We start from the raw sequence: 24,548 nt of genomic DNA, 5'->3' as shown, positions 1-24,548 counted from the left end.
TGGCAAGTAAGCAAGCTAGAAGACTGGCAATCTCGCTGGGTATCCAGTTACGGAAGCAACACATTAACAAGAGAATTCTGAGTAAAACCAAAGTTACTTTCCCTAGTAACTAGTTACTTTGAAAGTAACGGGTATCTTGAAGTAACTGAGTTACTTTTGATAGAAGTAACTAGTAATGTAACTAAGTTACTAATTTAAAGTAACTTACCCAACACTGCAGGTAACTGATGAAGAATGAGTGTTGGGCACCACTGAAGCATAGAATTTGGGTCTAAAACACACTCTTTGAAGTTATTAGAAGATACTGATTTTACTTTTGCTTCTTATGCAAACTGAAGTTTTCTGTTGTGGGCAAACAATGCAAGGAAGGCCTGATTTACTCTCTGAACTATACTTTCAAATGATTTCTATCTGTAGTCAAAAGTTATAAAAAGTTGGACAGCAAGTTACCGCTTACTATCCAACTTCAGTTGCAGGATGGTTTATATAAATGTCATGGTCCCTGTGCCTCATCAGCTGATCCCGTATTAGGCAACATGTATTTTTGTTGTTTTTGCTCTTTCTCTCTCTCTCTCTCCTGCCGGGGCGGTTCTCATTATGGGCTCCCGCCCACGCACCTGCCATCTCCACACCTGCTGCCTATCTTCGTAATCCTGAGCACGGTGCTACTCGTCGCTGGATCGTTGAGCTATCAGTGTCAGTCCCCCTGCAGTCAGAAAATTAGAATCTGTGAGTTTCTTTCTGTCAGTCTGTTTCTAACTGGAGTTTCTGTGTACAGATCTTTCCTGGACCCGCCTGCGAGCCAGTGTGTGGCGTGTACGACCTTGTGGTGGAGAGAGGAGAGAAATTTGGAAACGTTTGGAGCCTGTTCAATCCCCCTCCTTTTCCCTCACGTACCCTGGAACCCTGGACCTCCTCCCTTCCCCCCACTTGCACATGTACATATTATCACCTGGTGTTGTCTTTTTGTAAATAAATTCACTGTCTTCCTTGCAAGGATCTCTGGTCTGCACATGAGTCCGTTTACACCCTGTGACAGTAAAAAGACAAACTCAAAAGAGCATACGCAACAAGAAAAGCTCTCCTGGTCTGTGTGCGGTAGAGTAGAAACACAATCAAACATGGACACAACTCACGTCAATACTCAGGTATTGTATAGATCACTTCTACCATGATCACCCTGTTTGTTGTGAGAGGAATACATTACTTGCAAAATAGGTAATGCATTATATAAGAACTAACATAAAGTGTCATGTAGTGCTAATCTGTTATGATATTTCAGTATTTATTAGTAAAACCACTAATAAACTTGTCATAAATGTGAATATTCTTAACCATCCTGGTTTACTTTGGTATAACTGTGACATAAACATATGCCAGTAAACACACTGATTAATTGGTTAACGATTACTGAATAAACAATAGCTATACTTCTCACAGTGTATGTCGCGCTGACCTAGTAGGTGTGGCTGTTATTCCTCTTTTCCTCCTCCTGCCCTCTACCTGTTCGGTGCTGCTGCTTACCCATGGCCGCTGATTAGACCTTGGGTGCAATCAACAACTAAGCACGGCCTGGTGTGCGCCGCCCTGCCAGGTGAGCCACATTAGAGCAATCAAGGGTGGGCGTGCCGAGTAAACCTTTAAATGCATGCAGCAGTCATTTGACCCGGGTGCAACATACTGAGAGGACGGCAAACAAAGCACTTTTCCACTGTGAGGAAGACTTTGAACAAGACAGGCTATCGGTAAGCTCTTGAGTTCACATTTTGCTTTTGCAGATGTATCTGGGACTATGGAAGCTCAGTTGTGCAAATGTTTTACGCTTAGGGAAATAGTTGCTGCATTTAAGTTTAATTATATTGACAAAAATGAATGTTTAAGCTTGAATAAATTGTTTGTGCAGTTAGTGTTCCCACATATTTATGTTAATTAATATTAAAAATAGTTACCCCAAATCCTTGGGTGGATCGTAAAACTAGTGAATAAATGTTTGGTTTTGATTTAAAGAAAATAATTCTTTGTAAAGAAAATCCTTAGTTAAAGTCTATTAAAATGTTTGAACTCTAAAATGTATACTTTAAAATACAATTGTTTATAAAAAAGTGTTAAATGCAAAGAAGACACATTGTGTATATTTATTTAAGAACCACAGTTAAATTAACACAGTTAACCACATGGTAAATGGCTTTACTGAAGTGTATTTTGTTATTTCGTCTGTCTTTTGTGAATGGTTAATGGAATGTTCTTTATTTTTGTGTTGAAAGGTTTTTTACCTGCTGCTACCTACCAGCTATCAAACTAGTTGGTCTAAATAAAGTTGAGTGAAATTCAAAGTCTGGTCTTTTTCAAGTGTGGACACCTCACAGTCAGAGGAACACTTGACAGTAAAAAACCGGCCTGGCCAGTAGAGAAACCGGCCTTGACCAGTGAAGACTCCACAAAAGCTCACCACAAAGACGGAGAAGACTCCACCTGGGGGCCTGGAGGAAATCGCACACCGTTTGCCTGTCCAATCAACAACCGAGAAAACAGAATGGCTGAGTCCAAGTCACTTCAAGAGCTGAAAATAGAGCGAACCACTGCAAAGAGACTGTTTTCCAGACTCACCAACCATATAATAAGGACCCACATGGATATGTCTGTAGAGGAGCTGCAGGATTCCTTCAAGAGACTCACAGTAGAGGGCTCCAAAGTGATTGACGCGAACGAGGAGCTTGAGGCCGCCTACATCACGCAGTGTGAAGCAGAGGGCACACCGGAGCTGATGGGCCAACAGAGAGCAGACGTCGAAAAAACGGAGAAAGAATGTGAGCAGAAGTTGAAGGAGGTGAAGCACCTGATCAGAGAGACACTGTGGACATCATATGGTGAAAAAGAACTGACCCTTGCTCTAAAATCAGCAGAAATGGCGTGTGAGAACGTCACATCCACTCAGCCTGATACACCGCTGGAGGCATATGATTTTATGCTCCACCATCTAGAAGAACTGGTGAAGAAAGCTAAGCAGGCACACCAGACATGGAACCGCTGGGCTCCACCTGCTGAGAGGCGAGATTGTGATCGTCGACTGATGGAGCTCCAAACCTGCCTTCCAAAGCTGGTGTCAGGGAAGGCAGTCCTGATCAAAGCAGAGAGGATTAAAAGAGATGCCGACCAAGCAGTTGTCACAGTCCGCAACGCAGCCTCGGTCGCAGTCATAAAACTGAAAGCCACAGCTTTACCAAAGTTCACCGGCAGCCAGCGTGAGTTCTACAGATGGCGGAAGGAATGGGAGGCTCTGCAAAAGCAAGGTGAACCAACCGGGTCCGTGGAAGTAAAGAAATTCCAACTTCTTGATAGCCTCGATGATAAAGTGGCCAAAGATCTGCGCCTGTCCACATACACCTCAGCCGATGAGATCTTCAGAGTCCTCGAGAACCGCTATGGAAATCAAGCCACCATCGCCATTGAAATCATTGAGGAGCTTCAAGCTATCCCTCCTGTCCGTAGCAACCAGCCTAGAAGAATTATAGAGCTTATCCACGCAGTTGAAAAGGCCCTCTATGATTTGAGTGAGCTGGATGAAGCAAATGCCATAAAGAACCTCTTGGTAATAAAGTCTATCGAAAGCAAGCTGCCTGAGTCCCTAAAGAAAGACTGGCTCACCCACGCTGCTGATCCAAAGAACGCTGTGACTCATCAGAACCGGTTTGACAAGCTGCTCGCATACCTCCAATCTCAAGAGTCCATCTACGAGCAGTTAGACCAGCTGAGAGACATCGACCCTGCCAAGGAGAGAATAAAGTTCCCAGTAAAGTACGCCCGTACCAAGTCAGTTAAATCCAGTACTGATCCAGCAGGCCGCATCATCTGTGGGGACCCAAAGCACAAGAGAAAGCTCTACATCTGCAGACGGTTTCGAACCAACACAAAGTTACAGGAGAAAGAGGATGCAGTGCAGCAACTTGGAGCCTGCAAGAGATGCCTCGAGATCCACGATGAACCCTGCAGAAAGACTACTTACCTGTGTGGAAAACCAGAGTGCAAAGACCAGCATCATTACCTTCTTTGTCCCTTGCCACGACCCTTATCACAAAGGCCCAAGTCTGGTCCGGCGAGAGCTGAGGGGAGGAGGTATACAGAGGTTCAAGAAGAGTTCATCTCTAAACTATCACCAGAGCTAGCGCAGGAGTGTCGGAAAGCTTTCTGCAACGTCTCATCACGAGCCTTCAACTCCATGGCAGCAGAGAGAGGTCTACTGGAGGGGACTGGTCTAAAAGAGTACCCTGTGATCCTGATGCTCCTTGACGTCATCGCCAATGATGGGCAGAGAATTGGGACACTAATTGATCTAGCATCTGACACAAACTACATAACCCATAAAGCCGCAAGTAAGCTCAACCTTCGCAGTGAAGACGTCATGCTTGTCATCCAGGGTATCGGAGGTATGAAGGTGTCTGTGGCAACCAAGCGCTGCCTTCTCAAGATCCGTGTCAACACCTCAAGAGGAACTTTAAAGCCTCACCAGTTAGTTTGCTATGGTCTTGACAAGATTGCTGAAGTGACAAGACATGTTCCACCTCAAAAGCTACAGAAGATCTTCCCTGACATCCCTCCCCAAGACCTCATCAGACCCAGAGAGATCCAGCTTCTAATCAGCCATAAAGAAGGCCAGCTGGTGCCCCAAAAGATCCGTTCCATCGGTGACCTGGTTCTCTGGGACGGTCCACTTGGCAAAACAATCGGGGGCACGCATCCAGACCTCTTTGAGGAAGTCACTTTGATGGCCCACACCTCCAAAACTCACTTCGCAAGATCAATGAGAGCTGCTGCACTCAAGTACCAAGAGTTCACTAAAGACCTAGCTTCCTGTCAGCACCCTGATCACCCTGAGACTCTATCCACCACAGCTACCAGCAGCAGAGACTTTCTGAAGTGGTGGAGGTGGGAAAGCATCGGAGCCGCTTGCCAGCCGAGATGTGGAGGGTGTCGTTGTGGGAGCTGCCAGCCAGGGGGTAAAGAAATGACGCTTGCAGAAGAGAGGGAGATGGAGATCGTGAGGAATGGCCTGACTTACTCAACTGGAGATGCCCACAACAGTGAACCGCATTGGCATGCTAAATACCCATGGGTAGAAGATCCAGCAACCTTGCCAAATAACAGGAAAGCAGTAGAAGCAACATTCATCAGAACCGAGATGAAGCTATCTAAAGAACCTGAATGGAAGAAGGCCTATGCTGCACAAGTTCATGAGATGGTAAACCGCAGAGCTGCAGTGAAGCTGTCCAAAGAAGTCCTGCAGAGTTGGACTGGGCCAGTATGGTATATAAGCCACCTCATCGCGCCAAATCCACACTCTGTCTCTACCCCAGTGAGGTTGGTGTGGAACAGCAGCCAGAAGTACAGAGGCCTCAGCCTGAATGACATCCTCATCAAAGGTCCTGATGTCCTGAACCCGATAAGAGCTGTCCTGCTGAGGTTCCGAGCTGGTGTCTACGCCGCCCTTGGTGACGTCCGCAAGATGTACAACTCCGTCTGGCTGGAAGATCGAGAAGTCCACTTGCACAGATTCTTGTGGCGTGACACAGAAGATGCAGACATAGAAGACTATGCCATAACAAGAGTCAACATTGGAGACAAACCTGCTGGTTGCATAGCCCAAGTCGCCATGAGAGAAACTGCAAACCTACCTTCATTCAGTCACTTCACAGAGGAGAAACGTGTGCTGGAAGAAGATGCTTATGTCGATGACATCCTGACATCACACAATGACCTCGACCATTTGAGACGCCTAACAGCCAACATCGAGCACATCCTGAGAGCTGGAGGATTCTACATGAAGCCTTGGGTCTACTCCAGTCAAAGTGGGAGGGAGGAGTCAAAGACAGAGTTGCCTCGATCAGAGCCAAAGACTATGATCCTGCCAAACCAGCTGACGGAAGATGACAACAAAGCCCTTGGCCTTGGCTACACCATCAATGATGACAAGCTTCATGTCATGGTCGCAGTGAACTTCTCAAAGAAAAGGAGGAAAATGCGCCTTGGTCAAGACCTGCTCAGAGAAGAAGTCAGAGAGCAAACACCTGATCCACTCACCAGGCGAGAACTGCTAAGCCAAGTCTCCGGCCTATACGACCCACTCGGTCTAGTGACTCCCGTCAAACAAAAGGGTGCCATCCTGGTAAGGAGAGCTTTCCAAGAAGCAAAAGTAAAGCACTGCCTCGAAGACACATGGGACGCAGCCTTGTCTGAAGGTCTCCGAGAAGACGCTATAAAGCTTCTGGAAGAGTATGCTGACCTGAAGAAACTGCATTTCACTAGAGCCCTGACTCCACCAGATCCTTGTGCAGAGCCCAGTGCCATCACGTTCTCTGATGGCAGTGAACATGCATATGGTGCAGTGATGTACCTTCGCTGGAGCTGCAGCCATAGTGTCATTGTGAGACTAGTAGAGTCCAAAGCCAAACTGACGCCTCTCAATCACAAAGGCGATCCTGTTAAAGCAGAGATGTGTGGCGCAGTCTTTGCTGCCCGTCTGAAGACCTACTTCCAGAGACACTGCAGAATCCAGGTCAAAAAATGGTACCACCTCGTTGACAGCCAGACCGTCTTGGGTGCAATCCAGCGTGAGAGCTACGGTTTCCAGACCTTCTTCGCAAACCGCGTTGGTGAAATCCAGAGTAGCACTGATGCCCAGGATTGGTGGTGGATTCCTGGGTCAGCAAACATTGCAGACATTCTCACCAGAGGGGCCAGTCCAGATGCTCTAACCGAGGACTCCGAGTGGCAGTCGGGTCCAAAGTTTCTCCAACTTCCTGAAGATGAGTGGCTGAAGAAATCCGCCGGAGAAGTCGCTGCCCAAGCTCGAGAAACGGTCACAAAGCTACAGAAAAAGACTTTTGTTGCGGTCCTTACCAGAATGCACATCAAGGCGGCTCAGGACTCAGTACACGTAGAGTCGAGAAGACCACGAGGAGTAGCAACCCAACAGCTAATCGACGAAAGGCGATTCAGCAACCTGAGAAGGCTGATTGGGACCGTGGCGTGGGTCTGGAGGGTTGCCAAAAAGTTCATGAGATCAAAGACCAGAGACCAAGAAAAGTGGGAGGTAGTACCATCTTCGGGTGTCCTCACAGTCTGCGAGAGACAAGATGCTTTTCGAGACCTTTGCCTAGCAGCACAAGAGGGCGTCAACTTCCCAAGCACCACAACAGACAAACTAGTCGTTTACAGAGACCAAACAAGTGGACTTCTAGTTTGTGGTGGCAGAATCCAAACCTTCAAAAAAGACCGCAAAGCCGTTCCCCTTCTACCATTCCAAGCCTGGCTATCCACCCTCCTTGCCAGAGAAGCACACAGCGAGGGACATGGCGGAGTGGCAGAAACCTTACTGCGGATGAGAATGAAGGCTTGGGTGGTCAGAGGAAGAATTATTGCCCAAAAGGTCGTTGACCAGTGCATCATCTGCAAGAAGGCAAAGGCAAGAACCTGCAAGCAAGTAATGGGGGACTTACCTGAAGAGAGGTCAAATCCTGCTGCACCATTCGAATTTACATCTGTTGACCTGTTTGGACCCTATCATGTGAGGGATGATGTCAAGAGAAGAGTGACCATGAAAGTTTGGGGAGTTGTGTTTTGCTGTATGGCAAGCCGAGCCATTCATGTCGAACTAGCGAGCACACTATCAACAGAGAGCTTCCTGCTTGCCTACCAGAGGTTCACTTCTGTCCGAGGCCATCCCCGAAAAATCTGGTCAGATCCTGGTACAAACTTTGTCGGCGCCAAACCTGTCTTGGAAGAAATGTATGCTTACCTGAGACGACAAAACAAGGAGTCGCTTGAAGAATACTCTGCCAAAAATGAGACCATCTGGGCATGATTCTTCCCGCTGACTCACCTCACCGAAATGGGGCCGCCGAAGCTGCTGTCAGAGTTATCAAGAGAGCCCTCCATACTCTCGGCAATACAGAGGCTCTTACCTTTAGTGAGTTTCTGACAGCACTCCAGCTAGCCGCCAACCTTGCAAATGAGAGACCCATTGATGCCAGAATTCAGAGCCGAGAAGATCGCATTGACTACATCACGCCGAATAATCTGTTGCTTGGTCGAGCCACACAAAGTGGGGACTTCAAAACTGTCGACTTCACAAATTATCCTTTCAAAAGGCTGAAGGAAATACAAACCATAGTCAACAACTTCTGGAGGTCCTGGAGCCAACTTGCTGGACCAAACCTGTTCATCCGCAGTAAATGGCATACTGCAGAGAGAAACATTGCTGTTGGAGACATAGTTTGGCTCTGCGACCAAAATGCCCTTAGAGGGCAGTTCAGACTCGCAAAAGTCATTAGCGTGAATCCTGATTCCAAAGGGATCGTTCGAGATGTGCATGTGAGGGTCTCTCCAAGTTCCAGCATTGCGATCAAGAGTCCAAAACCCGCTACCACAAGTCCTGAGCTGGGCACCACCTTACATCGGGACATCCGGCGTCTTGTGGTCCTTTTACCGGTGGAAGATCAAGTAAGGGACCAGCCCACCTGAGTGCGATCTTTCCAGACAGTGCTGAGCAAAGATCGAGTGGGAGGTGTCGCGCTGACCTAGTAGGTGTGGCTGTTATTCCTCTTTTCCTCCTCCTGCCCTCTACCTGTTCGGTGCTGCTGCTTACCCATGGCCGCTGATTAGACCTTGGGTGCAATCAACAACTAAGCACGGCCTGGTGTGCGCCGCCCTGCCAGGTGAGCCACATTAGAGCAATCAAGGGTGGGCGTGCCGAGTAAACCTTTAAATGCATGCAGCAGTCATTTGACCCGGGTGCAACATACTGAGAGGACGGCAAACAAAGCACTTTTCCACTGTGAGGAAGACTTTGAACAAGACAGGCTATCGGTAAGCTCTTGAGTTCACATTTTGCTTTTGCAGATGTATCTGGGACTATGGAAGCTCAGTTGTGCAAATGTTTTACGCTTAGGGAAATAGTTGCTGCATTTAAGTTTAATTATATTGACAAAAATGAATGTTTAAGCTTGAATAAATTGTTTGTGCAGTTAGTGTTCCCACATATTTATGTTAATTAATATTAAAAATAGTTACCCCAAATCCTTGGGTGGATCGTAAAACTAGTGAATAAATGTTTGGTTTTGATTTAAAGAAAATAATTCTTTGTAAAGAAAATCCTTAGTTAAAGTCTATTAAAATGTTTGAACTCTAAAATGTATACTTTAAAATACAATTGTTTATAAAAAAGTGTTAAATGCAAAGAAGACACATTGTGTATATTTATTTAAGAACCACAGTTAAATTAACACAGTTAACCACATGGTAAATGGCTTTACTGAAGTGTATTTTGTTATTTCGTCTGTCTTTTGTGAATGGTTAATGGAATGTTCTTTATTTTTGTGTTGAAAGGTTTTTTACCTGCTGCTACCTACCAGCTATCAAACTAGTTGGTCTAAATAAAGTTGAGTGAAATTCAAAGTCTGGTCTTTTTCAAGTGTGGACACCTCACAGTCAGAGGAACACTTGACAGTGTATAGTGTTACACAGGTCAAAATTCAAAATAGTCTTGAACGATAAATCCATTCACACTCACATTCACAGCTACAGCCAGTTTAGAATCATTAATTAACCTAACATGCATTTCTTTGGATGTGGAGGGAAGCTGGAGGACCTGGAGTAAACCCACTCAATTGTTGGGAGAACATGTAAACTTCACACACAAATGTCCCAGCTGGTTGGTGGATTAGAAACCAGGCATTCTTGCTGTGAGGCAACTGTGCCACCCCTAGTTTTATAACAACTGATTTCACAAAAATCACCAAATATCACTGTTTATGTGCAGCAGCCAAAGCTGAAAGCACAACAGGGATGTCTTATCCAGTTTTACGTTCTACTGGCTGTGATAAAAAATGGGAGCCACTTTTAAAGAGAGGAGGTCAGGGTGGATGGACGAGTTGACAAAACACTGGGCAAGTGCAGATAAAGGAGATTGTTTCCCATATCGAATCAGCATTGCTTTAACTACAATTTCCATAAGTCTTTCTTGAAGTAGGTTCTTTTGGGTTCTTTTATTTTTTTATTTGTTTTATGGGGGGATGGGGAAGAACAACTCATATTAATTTTAGTGATCATTAGGACATGCAGCTGAATTAAAAATTATGTAAACAGATTTAGTTTAGCCCAGAAGATGGTAAACAATTAATTTTAAAATTGACATATTTTCTGTGATAACAAATAGATTATCACCAGTCAGTTAAAACTCACTGAAAAGTCCTGTGAACCTCTTCTGTGCACATGTGCCCAACAACATGACTTTTTGGGAGTAGGGGCAGGGTGACACCATATCTGCTATTACAGGAATCTCCCATAGCCCTCAGAATTCTTTGAGTGCCATGTCTCCTACATTGTTAACCTGGGTATCAGCTGTTAAATGCTGGGCAGGTGGTGTACAGAAGGTCCACAGCTTTTCTATTATTTTTTCTCTTAGGTTTTGGCACTTGCTTGCATTTAACAGCTCACAGAAACAATTGACATGTGATGGGTTCAACATATCATTTGGGAATGGAAAAACTTATGAGGTTAACCAACAGGGAGCTATTCGGAGTAGTATTTATATGGTGACAAATCACAACAACAGTCATCTCAAGGTAATGTATTGTATTGTAAGGTAAAGCTCCTACAATAATACAGACAAATCCCAACAATCAGATGGCCCCCTATGAGCAAGTAGTTGGCAACAGTAGAAAGGAAAAACTCCCTTTTATCACGAAGAAACCTCCAGCAGAACCAAACTCATGGAGCCATCTGCTCACGGGAAGAAGACAGGACAAAAGACATGCTGTGAAAGAAAGGCAGAGATTAATTACAACTAATGATAAAATGCAAAATAATGTATAAACACATAAAGAGGTGAGTGAAAAAGAAGTGATCAGTCCGTTAAAGGAAGCCCCTAGCAGCCTGGGCCTATTGAAGCGTACCTCTGGGAGGGTTCAGGGTCACCTGATCCAACCCTAAATAGTCCTGAAGAGGGCTTTAAAACTTACCTATTACATTTCTAATACTACTTTCCAAATTCTGTAAAACCCAAATATTGAGCTACATTTTGTCACTTTTCACAATACACATGCAATTTGAGCCATGTTTAAAATATTATTGCAAATGGATAAACGGGAAAACGGGAAATAACGGGAAGTATTAATGGAAAATCCTGGAAATACTTTGATGATCGTCTGATCGCCTTTTAACTGAAACAATAAAATCTAAAATACTAGTCTACTTTTATTATTATTGTTATTGTTATGATTGACTTATTGAGCTGCACTCACCTTCTGATAAATTAGGCTATAAAGCAGTGGATTTGCAGAGTGTGTGGTGCTGATGCTGTCCTCTCTGCCTCTGCCGCACCTTCTCCCTCTCCTTCTCCTTGCAGGGTGCCCTGTCTCCTCCTCTTGGCATCATCCACTCTCGCATCGTCGCTGTATTGGCTGCTGTTTTGTGTTTCGTGTTTACTCGCAGGACGACCCCTCCCACGGTGACATGTAACCCGAGCTTCAGGTGAACAATTCTGCTCCGGCACCTCTCCGTGGATTGCTCAGAGGGTTGAAAACGATGCGCTTTGCTGCGAAAAGCTCCAAGTTGCTTTTGAAAGACTCGTGAAACATGACCCGGTCGCCCCCCAAAAGAGCGGGTCTGGATAACGGCACGACGATTTGAACGGGCAGCGATGTGGATGTAAAGGTGAGCTGGGTTTATGCTGTGCGTCTGCGTTTTGGTTCCTTCAAAGTCGCAAAAAAGCCGGTTAATATTGTTCTGCTGAGCCGTGTGTGGGGGAAAGAGCAGGAAGGACAAATAACTGATTAACTCAGGCGAGCATTGTAGATGAATAAGTATGGCAATAATGTAGACCCACGGTCACGTTTCTATATTTTTAAACTATCTTTTTCAAGTTTTCTGTGCATTTAATATAGTTTTTGCAGTAATTCTTTAAGATTTGTAACTAAAAATCAGGTTTTTGTTTAAGTAAAAGAAAATCTTATTTAGAATACATATTTGTAAGGCTTGATTATGGATATGCATTTAAACGTATATCCAAAGTAGCTAAATACATTTCTGTAACAAATAATAAATACAAAAATACAAGTGAACGGGATTATTTTCTTCACTTGTTTATTTCTGAGTTAAAACATGTCTGGGTTTTCAAATTGAAATTAGGTTTGCAAAAGGTGGCACAAGAGCCTGTAAACACAGAATGATTGGCACTGCAGCGTAAGAAATTATTTAAATGTTTGTTGATTATCACATTAATTTCTGTCAGTTGTTTAGTGATTGCTTGGCTGTCTCCTTTCTGAATTGACTTCATTTATTTTTTTTTCTCCCGTGCCTCTCTGGTATTAATCCGCTCTTGCGTTACTGCTCATTTCTTTAAATTACCATTATGAGAGAAATTTATCAGGGGAAACAGCTGCTTATGGTGATTTGAAGAGTTGTGTATCCGAATTATTCAATGACTCTTGATTAACATAATAATTAATAATAGTTCTGACTTATTCTTGGTGTTTATATTATCTGGTACCTTGTTTTCTGAATGGATGAAAAGGTCTACATAGATTTACTGATGCATTTGTTAAAATTGAGGGGGCAAGTAGAAAGTAGCAATTGGAAAAAAACATATGCTAATCTGTTTTCTTTATGTGTACAATGTGATACTAACCTGTAAACAGATGCATTATTACAAAAGATGTGGTCTTGTGAGCAGTGAAGTAAGCAGACTGTATTTGTATTGGTGGGGAATAGGGGAGGAGTGTTACTGCTGTGCACATATCAGGTTACACTTGTTCCAGTCTTTACTTCCAGTTGTCATGTATGGGTGATGCCAGCAGCAATCATTGTTGTATTCAAATGTGGATTATAAATTATTTTTAGAGTTGCATGCATGTCATGCCTTTACCTATTTTATCCATTTCCTTAAACAGTCTTACTGTGTGTTCCTCTTGTCATCTCGGTGCCTTTAAAAAAAAACTTTAAATAGAAAACACTTTTATTCTGATATCGTCATCTACTATGTGTATTTTTATTCTCAGGTAGTATAATGCATTAATTTCCATTGTCTTTCTCTTTCACTTTTCTTGTTTTGTCTCTTCAAGCTGTAGACTGAGGATTATATAAACCTGACATGTGTACACCTAATGAGACGGTAACCTGAAGTCCATCCTGAGGAAAAACCAGGATGCATTCCATTACCTTGGAACTTTTAGGCAAGACCAATGTCAGGGGTTGCTGCAATCCCTCTGCTGCAGGAGTGCTGTTCCTGCTGTGTCTTGGCTTCCCTCCCTCTATGGCCGCTTGCCCACCTTCCTGCCTTTGTGCCAGTGATATAATTTCCTGCAGCGGATGCAATCTGTCTGTGGTGCCCTTTGATCTACCAGGTTATGCCACACGGTTGGACCTTAGCCACAACAGTCTCACTGCCCTGCATGTGGGCTGGATTTCCCAACCGCTGCAACGGCTCGTTACGCTGATTCTCGGCAAAAATTTCATAAGAAGCATTGACGTGAACACCTTCAATGTGACACCACATCTCCTCCACTTGGACCTCTCGTCCAATCAGCTGACAGTGCTGAACTCATCCATCTTCAGTGGGTTGAAAGAACTGAAGGAGTTGCTGCTGTTTGACAACCAGATTATTCAAATCGATCCAGGCGCCTTCAAGGACCTCTGCAACCTACAGAGGCTCTACCTCTCTACAAACAGGCTGTCAGTCTTCCCCCTAGTCATTTATGAAGAACCCGAGGGACCTCTAAATCTGACATTTCTAGACTTGTCATATAACAGACTGACTAAGGTGCCTGTCCAAAGCCTCCTGTCTCTCACTCGCCAAAGAGGAATTTATTTGCAGGAAAACCCTTTAGTCTGTGACTGTGCGTTGCTTGCCTTGCTGGAGTATTGGATGTGGAAACAGTATCCCCCTCTACTGGATTTCAGAGGTGACTACCCATGTAAAAAAGGAGCAAAGTCAGGAGTTCATTGTAAGGAGCATGAAATGTCAGCTATGCCCCTTGAGACACAGATCTACCAAGTAGAGCCTGGTCAGTGGTTAAGAGTGCCATGCCCAGGGTTGACTTTGCCTGCTCAGGAGGGGCTTGTGGTGTTTTGGGTCACCCCTACAACAGTACTGAATTCCTCAAACAGTGATCTAAGTGCCCGCCTCGCAGTTCTTCCCAATGGCACCCTTGAAGTGCGAGAAGCGCTGACGGAAGATTCTGGAACATATGGGTGTGTCATACCCCGCGGACATAACTACAATCCCAGTCACTCTCTGGAGGTCACAGTGGTAGTTGGAAATTTAAGCATTACCTCCGCCAGCGGTTCAGCGCATCGCAATAGTGCAGAAAATTTCAACACTGCATTTACCACACTGGCTTCTTGCGTGGTCAGCATCATATTGGTGCTCCTCTACCTCTACCTCACCCCCTGTCGGTGTCGGGATGGCCGCGGCGGGGACTCGAGAGGCTGCGGCGGACGAGCCATCATCCTGTGTTCAGACCCCAGAGATGTGGAGACAACACAGCAGCGGTCAAATGGGAAGAAGGTGGTTTTCTTAGAGCCTCAGACCGAAGACTCTGACACTGGCTGCACCAAAATTGCAGCAGTTAACTTGAGTCATGTCACTTCCGAGGGCATTCTTAAAAATGGAAGTAGGACAGTGGGACAGCCCCTCACAGACCCCACTCACATGGCATAGCAAGAAAAAGAACCTTTTGCACATTTCTGTACAGCATGAACCCAAGTTTTTTTTTCTCACTGTCTTCTTTCAGTACATCATGAAAAAATCCATTTGATGTGAGTACTGCACAGTGATTCTTGTGAAGTAGTTATGCACTGTGGGGTTTGGGTGTTTGGTCTAAAGCAGAAAATGCAATCCTTTTGTGGGCAGAATTTCAATTATGTCTCGACTGTAAGTGGTGTCTGTTTTTTTAATATTAAGAGTTCATATGGAAATTTCAGTGTTACCGCAGGAAATTGTTACAGCAAAGATCACAAAGATAGAAATGTGGGTGGGTTTTTTATATTGGGCCGAGAGAAATATTTACACCTGATGTGATGAGCTGTTAGAGGCAGTGGCGGCTGTTGGGTATTGTGCTTGCATTTTCAATGCATCATGACCATTCTTTTAGCATCTGTCTTGTACCGTGGGGCATAGTGTCTTTGAAACATGCCAGTCGTACTTGTGAATTTATCTTAATGTTGTTTAACAATGTTGTGCAGATGAAACTATGTCTGCCATTCACCTTTAAAATCTATATGAATCTGTAAAAATTTCTTCTTAGACTAAAATACACACAAAACCCATTGTTTTGCTATTGTTGCAGAAAAAAAAACACTTGATGAACTGTTACAGGGGTGGTTTACTTCAAGAAGAACACATTTCCAAAATACACCATGATGATATATTGTTGTTATTGTCATGGCTTTTGTAAATAAATGATGGATGTAGCTAAAAGTATGTCATCCGTAGATTTGTGGTCTGCCATTTTGGGGTGGGGGGAAAAAAAAAAATCTATACGGCACAGAATCACGTGTATGTACTGATATAGGGACACCAAATATTGACATTTCGAATGAAAATCAATAAATAATGAATATATTAAAATGTTCTGGGAATACTACTCTACCAACAAGAGGGCTCGTGTCCTTCACCACCATCCCAAGACAAAATTAGCCGAACAAACTTACAATAAATCCGTTCAACCAAAAAAAAACATCAACATATAATTCTATAATTTCCAACTTGACTCCATTCAATTGAAGACTGAAAGCAAACTGACTCTGCATTACAGGGAGTGCAGAATTATTAGGCAAGTTGTATTTTTGAGGAATAATTTTATTATTGAACAACAACCATGTTCTCAATGAACCCAAAAAACTCATTAATATCAAAGCTGAATGTTCTTGGAAGTAGTTTTTAGTTTGTTTTCAGTTTTAGCTATTTTAGGGGGATATCTGTGTGTGCAGGTGACTATTACTGTGCATAATTATTAGGCAACTTAACAAAAAACAAATATATACCCATTTCAATTATTTATTTTTACCAGTGAAACCAATATAACATCTCCACATTCACAAATATACATTTCTGACATTCAAAAACAAAACAAAAACAAATCAGCGACCAATATAGGCACCTTTCTTTGCAAGGACACTCAAAAGCCTGCCATCCATGGATTCTGTCAGTGTTTTGATCTGTTCACCATCAACATTGCGTGCAGCAGCAACCACAGCCTCCCAGACACTGTTCAGAGAGGTGTACTGTTTTCCCTCCTTGTAAATCTCACATTTGATGATGGACCACAGGTTCTCAATGGGGTTCAGATCAGGTGAACAAGGTGGCCATGTCATTAGTTTTTCTTCTTTTATACCCTTTCTTGCCAGCCACGCTGTGGATACTTGGACGCGTGTGATGGAGCATTGTCCTGCATGAAAATCATGTTTTTCTTGAAGGATGCAGACTTCTTCCTGTACCACTGCTTGAAGAAGGTGTCTTCCAGAAACTGGCAGTAGGACTGGGAGTTGAGCTTTACTCCATCCTCAACCCGAAAAGGCCCCACAAGCTCATCTTTGATGATACCAGCCTAAACCAGTACTCCACCTCCACCTTGCTGGCATCTGAGTCGGACTGGAGCTCTCTGCCCTTTACCAATCCAGCCACGGGCCCATCCATCTGGCCCATCAAGACTCACTCTCATTTCATCAGTCCATAAAACCTTAGAAAAACCAGTCTTGAGATATTTCTTGGCCCAGTCTTGACGTTTCAGCTTGTGTGTCTTGTTCACTGGTGGTCGTCTTTCAGCCTTTCTTACCTTGGCCATGTCTCTGAGTATTGCACACCTTGTGCTTTTGGGCACTCCAGTGATGTTGCTGCTCTGAAATATGGTCAAACTGGTGGCAAGTGGCATCTTGGCAGCTGCACGCTTGACTTTTCTCAGTTCATGGGCAGTTATTTGGCGCCTTGGTTTTTCCACACGCTTCTTGCGACCCTGTTGACTATTTTGAATGAAACGCTTGATTGTTCGATGATCACGCTTCAGAAGCTTTGCAATTTTGAGACTGCTGCATCCCTCTGCAAGATATCTCACTATTTTTGACTTTTCTGAGCCTGTCAAGTCCTTCTTTTGACCCATTTTGCCAAAGGAAAGGACGTTGCCTAATAATTATGCAGACCTGATATAGGGTGTTGATGTCATTAGACCACACCCCTTCTCATTACAGAGATGCACATCACCTAATATGCTTAATTGGTAGTAGGCTTTCGATGATCCTCTAATCGCCTGACCCAAGGTGTGGCTGATTGGGACCTACACCCAGTTTCACACCTTGGGTCAGGCGATTAGAGGATCATCAGGGGGTCCTTTTGTCCCTCTGTGGGGGGTCACTCCCACTAGGTTTATATCTGGGACTCTCCACCATTTGACCTTAGAACTGAAGAAGCTTCTCGGATGAGAGGTGAAACGTCTTCAAGTAACTTAAAGAAGTCCAGACGCTTTTCTTTGCGAGCTCCTTTGACTACGATGACCTGGATGACTGAGAACCTTCACAGACTCACAATTCATCCCGCTATCAGCAGTCACGTCATCAATAAACACCAGTGAAGTGGCTCCACTGACAGCAATACAGGCCCAAGGCATAACACTGCCTCCACCAGGTGGAACATAACAGATGGTGGTGTGTTTCATACTCTCCATACTTTTCTTTTCTTTGGTTATTTATGGTTTTATCAGTCCAAAGATTTTTTTGGCTCTTGTATATGTTTTCTGGCAAAGTCTAATCTGGCCTTCTTGTTCTTAGGTGTAACCAGTGGTTTGCACCTTGTTATAACGTCTCAGTGTTTCCATTCAAGAAGTCATCTCCTGATTATAGACAGTGATATACCTACATCTTTGCATATGTTCCTGACTTGGTTAGATGTTATGAAGTTGTTTTTTCTTTCTTTCATTCAGGCCTTTTGGTGTTGGTGAGCTGCCCAGTGCATTCCTTCTTTTTAAGAAGATACCTGATTATTGATTGGCCATTTCGAATGTTTTTGCTATCTCTTGAAGAGATTTATTATGATTTTTCAGCCTAATAATGGACTCCTTCACTTGGATCAATATCTCAATATATTGATTGAGAGTTCAAATGAACAGCTACCAAAGTCAAGTTCAACATTTGGAATCAACTCCAAATCTTTAATCTGCTTAATTTGTAATGAAATAATCCATGCAACTCCTTGTCAGTCAATTGTCCATTTACTTTTAAGCATCCAAATATAAGACACATGTTAAAATCCTTTAATTAAACCTGGAATTCTGCACTTCAGTTACTTTGTAATTGTTTGCTCTGGTAGTGATGTCCTTTGTGGATGTAGAGCGAAAAGAAAAGTGTCATTGTACAACTATTTATGGACTTGGCTGCATGTTTACACTCTGATACCCAGGGTATTGTGTAGTACTACCACATACTAAGTTTTATAAAACTTAGAATGTGGCTGTTGAAATGCAAAATCAGCCTAATAATCGTTCAAGAGCGAGTGTCAGGGCTCTCACCATTTATACAAAAATATTTTTTAATATTGATTACTTATAACCTGCCTCTCGCCCTAAGACAGCTGGGATAGGCTCCAGCCCCCCAACGACCCTGAAAAAGGATAAGCTGAAGCGAATGGATAGATGGACAATCACTTATATAAAATACCATCACACAGATATGACTAGAGGAATCAGAGAAAATGTTTTGGTTGGTTGGTTTTGGTTTTGTAATATTTCAGTTATGAAAACTACAGGAACTATATGTTGCCATGATTGAGCACCATATCAAAACACACTTCCCAAAGGGAAGAACTATTTTGGACCTGAACTAGAGTTCTGGTCCAAACACACTGACCCAGAGCTGGTGTGACTGGGTTGGCAGCCTTGACACTTGTCAACTTCATCTCAGTCCATCCTTTTAAAAAATGGACTTGGTCAGTCTCCACCTTGTTACGCTGACCTGCAGCTAAACAGATTCACTGAGGAACTGATCCTTATTGGTTCAGACAGGAACAGAGTTTGGGCTCTGCAAAGAAGCACACGCCAGCTCGGATCACTGTCACAGACATCAGAAGGAAGTTTGCCAATTCAACCCCGAGCCTACTGTGACCCACATTCCACAGTCCGTGTTTGTTTCATTTTTATAGGTATGTGTAAAATTTTCAGTCTGCCAAGAAGGTTAAAGTTTGTTCAGGTACACACGTTAGCCTAGTGCTGTCTGCATATGAATTTTCTCTATTTTTTCAGTTTTATTGTGATTAAATGAAAAATATGTCATCGTTTAATTGTTAGTTGTGACTTTTACTCATCTTTTTCTAATTTCTAATTTCTCTATAGCAACCTATAGCAAATTCATATTTGCTGGCATCTTCTTCCTGATGGGACTCTTCGTTTCATATGGCTTCAACGACACGATCTATCCTCCCTTCCATGTGGATGTAAATTACACGATTAAACACACAGACCTGAAGTAATGGTCTGGAAGAGACAGCTATGTTTCAGTTCAGGGGAAAGAGGTGGGTTGCACACAAACAGCCAAAATTACAACTGTAACTGTAAAATTACAACTGTAAGAAAATGTTATGTTCAGCATTGTCTTGTTAAAATATCCAAGAATTTCCCTGAAAAGGGCGTCATCTGAAATGGAGGGCTACTTACCTGGGAAGCTTTATATACCTTTCAGCACAGAAGCCACTAATATACCCCACTGCCATCAGAGGCTTTTGAACTCAGTGCTGAACAAAAAGTCAGATAATCCCTCTTTAGTCTGGATGATGCGATGTCCTTATTTTTCAAAAAGAATGTAACTTTTTGATTTGTCTGCTGATTGAAGCGTTTCTGGATCATGTTCACTTATGGTGTCTTTTTGGCATGACTTGAAGCTTTTTTTCTGTATTTGTTGATGGCACAGTGAACTGTGATCACAGAGAGTGATTTAGGCGTGTGTTGAGTCCGTGCAGTCATTTCAACACAGAATCATCCCCATTTTTAATGCAGTGCAACTCGAGGGTCATCTTTAAACTGTTTTTAATTTTTTTAACCCAAATGTAAATAAAATCTGTGCTTTTCATCAGTCTAAATAATGTATATTATGCAGGTGTTTCTCTTACCCATCCATCCATTTGCTTCCGCTTATCCTTTTTCAGCTTTTTCCACAAGCTGCATGTCTTTGGACAGTGGGAGAAAGCCAGAGTACCAAGAGGGAACCCACGCAAACACGGGGCGAACATGCAAACTCTACACAGAAAGACCCCAGCCTGATGTGGGAATTTAACTCAGGTTCTTCTTGCTGTGCGGCAACCGTGCTAACCACCTTGCCACCATGCTGCCGTCATAAACATGTTCAGCTATTTTCCAAATTCTTCCTTTATGTAAATGTCAGCTTTTAGCAGTTCAGCACTTTTGTTTTCAGGTTAAAAATTCAGGGTTTTTTTTTTTTATCTCATTCAACATTTTTAACTTAATTTCATCAATTAATTCATTTCAGTGCATACATTCAGATTCAAGCATTCACACTGCAGTTTCTTCAGAAAATGCACTTTCTAGTTATATTCCACTAGGTTCCACTCGGGTATGAGTAATGATACATTTAAATGGAAAGATATATGTGTCTGTTTTTGTGACCATGCGGACTTGTCTGCAGAGAATTTATACTGCAGTGAATGAACCACACATGCACCCCAGATGGCCGACTACAGGAATAAATACTCATCTGTAGTGCCATATGTCTGTGTCTGCACTAGAGTATAGGCTGGGCTTTTGCATCATTATTTTTTCTTTGATTGTGTAATAAGAAATTTTAAGGTTTCACAAAAATGAAAAATGTTTGCTAAAGATAAAATCAGTTGAAGACAATGTGAACTTAAGTGTCCAAGCAGGACCTCACTTCAGCTACAGTGTTAGCTGAAACAAAACTCTGCCTCAATTGAGTTGAAGTGTTCTCCCTGTTCCATGAATGAAAGAGAGATTTATATGTTTCACTGTTACTTTGTCATGAGTACAAAGAGGCAGTTTGGGTGAAAAATAAAAAGTAGTGTTACATCAGAAGGATTTAGGGATGACCAATGACCTTTTAGTGAGTCAACAAATCGCCTTTTCAGAAATCCTCTTACAGTACAAGTGCTTTCTGTGGCTGCTAGGAAAGATAGAAAAACCTCTTTAAACCCTTTTTTGTCTTTTGTGCTTTATTTTTTACAAGACACTTGATGTCATCCAGCGTTAAATGCAGTAAGAAAGTAAGTAAGGATCTTTTATAGCAGTTTCATGATTTCTCAAGTGAGATACCAGTGGCAGTCGTTGAACTGGGGGCTTGGGTTGGAATAGAGATGGTAAATGGTCACTTCAATGAAACTTTGTGATAAGGTGTTATGATCTTGCATGACCGGATTTTGCCTCTTCTAGATACAGGGCTATATTTTTTATAAATAAATGCATCTACACATTTATATCATGTACAGCTCACTGAACATCTTATTAGAAACACCATGCTAATAATGAGTTGAGTTTCCTTTTGCTCTGAACATAGCCCCAGTTCTTGGTTTATGGATTCCACAAGATTTTGGCAGAATCCCTTTTAGACGCTGCTCCACACTGCCATGACAGCACCACATCATTTCTGCAGATTTGGCTGTTGCACAGTCATGCTGCCAGTTTCCATACCAACTGGGGAGACTTTTTCTTGGTGGGAGTAGCCATTAGAATTTGTCAAACATAAAGTAGTGCACGTGGTTAGCAACAATATTCAGATGGAGTGTGGCATCCACACCATGATTGATTGGTGCAAAGGAGTTGTTGTGCACCAGGGCAACATCATCACTAGCCTCACATTCATGTCCTTGTCTGGCAGGAAAGAGTGGTTATTTGAGTTATTATTAGTCTATCAGCTTCAAATGGCCATCATCAGCTCAATCACCATCAAGGCATTTTGATTTTCAGAGCTCAAAGGGAGGTTTTTGTTTTTCTTTTTTTGTTTTTCTCGTTAACTACTCAGACATTTGGGCATCCAGATCCCTAATTGGCATGTTTCTAAGGTACATTTCATATGTTGACCACCCAGCAGTGTTCAAACCATTAAAAACATTCGTCCACCCACTCGTTTCCAATCTCCAGTTGATATGCAGATGACTGGAATTATCTTCAAGCTCATTAGCATCTCATTTGTGGTAGACTGTGCCCTGCCCTGAGAATCATGGTGCTCAAAGCGACTGCCTGTCCCTTGGCTCTTGTCTGATATTTTCATAATTACTTGGTTGTGACTTGTAGCCAATGTTTCATTTTCTGGCAAAGTGTTATCCTGTTCTGTCTATGAAATTAGTTGTTTTTGTTCGTTCATAGACATGTTTAAATAGTAGCAGCAGTACTAAGAAACGGCTGGGGTAGTAGGAATTTATATCATTTAATTTAATTAAAATCACATTCTGAGTTTCTTCAAACAGCCAATAGTAAGACACACAAATATAGTCCAACACCACAGAGGCATTTAATTTCCTCTGAGCCCAATATGAACGCAGTAATTTCCTGACTATTCATAATTGAAATGACAGAGAAATTTAATGGATGTGTGGGTCGTAGCTGAAACAAGAGCATTAATGTGAACACCATCGAGACAATGGGGCCATTTAGCAAATTGTTTCCACTATTTAATTAACATGATTTTTATTAATGTTGTCCTTTTAACTCTGTGGTCGAGCTGCCACATCCTCACAGTTCTGTCCAAGGAATTGTCTTTTCAAAAATCCGGGTGATTCCTACCTCCTGCAGACCTGCTTTGTGTCCACTCTCTTTCTGGAATCAAACAGCAGGACATGCTGTAAAAAGTAATAAAGATTCTGTCATTAAAAGTCTACATTCAAAAATTAATGACATTTGTGGGGTTTGAACCTGGAGCCTTGGTACCATTGTGCCTCATTAGAGTACCATGTGAGAGTTTCCTACTCTAAGTTCCACAGAAGCAGAGCAGCAGGGACAAACGAATGAATGAAGCAGTTTCTACTTCCAGTGCGTTTGTTTGTATAGCAGGTGCTCCTAGTTCTGTTGAGGTTTATTGTTTGTGGACTTTGTTACTAGACTCTAAAATATATAAGCTGATGTGCTGCCAGGGTTACCCTAACATGAGTCAATACAATGGCACTGAGAAGCTCCACCCAGGCAGGGAGGAGACAGGAGAGAAAGAGAGTGAGAGCAGAATCAAAACAAAAACGCATGTAGCCTCACTGAGCCAGCCGGGTAGACACAGTGACCATGACATTTTGTTTCCATGGAGTCAGACTTTCTCATAGTTTTTACACTGGTCTAGCTCTCAAGGCTTGGTCCTTTGGGCATTGGCTGCATTTTCATCTAGTCTTATCTGTCCATTTTCAGATTAATGTTTTGTGTTTGTTAAAACCAGTGATGGGAATAACGGTGTTACAAGTAACAGCGTTACAAGTAACAGCATTACTTTTTTCGGTAACTAGTAATTTAACTAACTACTATTCCTATTGCTACAACGCCGTTACAGTTACTAACAAGAAAATGCGGCCCGTTACTATTTTTCAACAAACAGACGGTTGAAGCTGTGTTCAGTTTACCGCATCTTGTATCAGTTGCACCGAAGTAGCTGACTACGTAAGTAATCTGGACGCTACAGCTTTAAGCAGCTGCACGCACTTCCGCGGACGGTAATCGCAATCACTGTCTAGACTAGGGGTCAGCAACCTTTAACACCCAAAGAGCCATTTGGACGGGATTTCCACACAAAAGAAAACACTGGGAGCCGCAAATACTTTTTGACCTCTAAAATGCAGATAAGACTGTATATATTGTTTTTTTACCTTTAAGCTTTGTGTGAATAACTAAGGTGTGTTGCCTAGATCCATGAAGTGCTACAGAGAAAATTACTTTTTTATTTATGTAATTAACACATTTTGAACTCTTAAAGAAAAATAACAAAAGGAAAGACACCCAGCTGAACTAAAATGATCCATGTAGCAAACAAAAACTGTTTTGAGCCGCCACCCTTATATCGCCTTTGGGCTTTTGGAGCCTTGACCTGGCTTTTAAAAATAATTTGAAAAAAGCACTATGCTGCTAAAAAAAATAGATATTTGCAAAATTCAGCCTAAATATGTATTTTACCTGGTTACTGTGTGTGGCGGGGCGTGGTCTGCAGCGCCGCTGTAGGGGAGGCGGACGCACCTGAGCGGCACCCGCACTCAAGCCTCGCCGCCTTAACGTCTGTGCTATCTGTGCTGGTATGTGTCGGGCTGTGAGCTTTAACACCGACTGTATGTGTCAGCAACTGTGTGTGAAAAGTGGTCAATAAAGAGATGCTGAAAAGCCTGTTCATGCAAACATCGTCGGGTCTGCCGTGATATGTTTACAATGGGACTTCTGCTCCTGAACCTCTGCGCACAGCGTCTGGAAATCGGGGCTGTACGAAGTGACTTTCATCTTTATGCAGGACTGTAAGCTGTCGTCTGTGAGGCGCGAGCGATGTATAGTTCACGGTGGAGCTGCTGACATAATGTGGATCCA

The 24,548-nt window shown here is 42.9% G+C and overlaps 1 protein-coding gene across 1 annotated transcript; it reads left to right on the top strand.

The window, feature by feature from the left end:
- Window positions 1–1,449: 1,449 nt before the first annotated feature.
- LOC309693066 (uncharacterized protein) lies at window positions 1,450–13,202 on the top strand. Its single transcript, XM_082512042.1, has 4 exons — window positions 1,450–1,745; window positions 2,265–8,862; window positions 11,402–11,709; window positions 13,116–13,202. Exon 2 carries the CDS (start codon window positions 2,534–2,536, stop codon window positions 7,856–7,858), a length of 5,325 nt encoding a protein of 1,774 aa, XP_082368168.1. The 5' UTR covers window positions 1,450–1,745; window positions 2,265–2,533; the 3' UTR covers window positions 7,859–8,862; window positions 11,402–11,709; window positions 13,116–13,202.
- The last annotated feature ends 11,346 nt before the right edge of the window (window positions 13,203–24,548 follow it).

The sequence above is a fragment of the Aulonocara stuartgranti genome, assembly GCF_965226115.1.
Source record: "Aulonocara stuartgranti genome assembly, chromosome: 17".
Lineage (NCBI taxonomy): Eukaryota > Metazoa > Chordata > Actinopteri > Cichliformes > Cichlidae > Aulonocara > Aulonocara stuartgranti.
The sequence above is the reverse complement of the archived record's forward strand: the minus strand, read 5'-3'. Positions and strand labels throughout refer to the sequence as shown.

Coding starts and splice junctions, on each gene's coding strand:
- LOC309693066 (XM_082512042.1), top strand. CDS start 2,534: ATGGCTGAGTCCAAGTCACTTCAAGAGCTGAAAATAGAGCGAACCACT.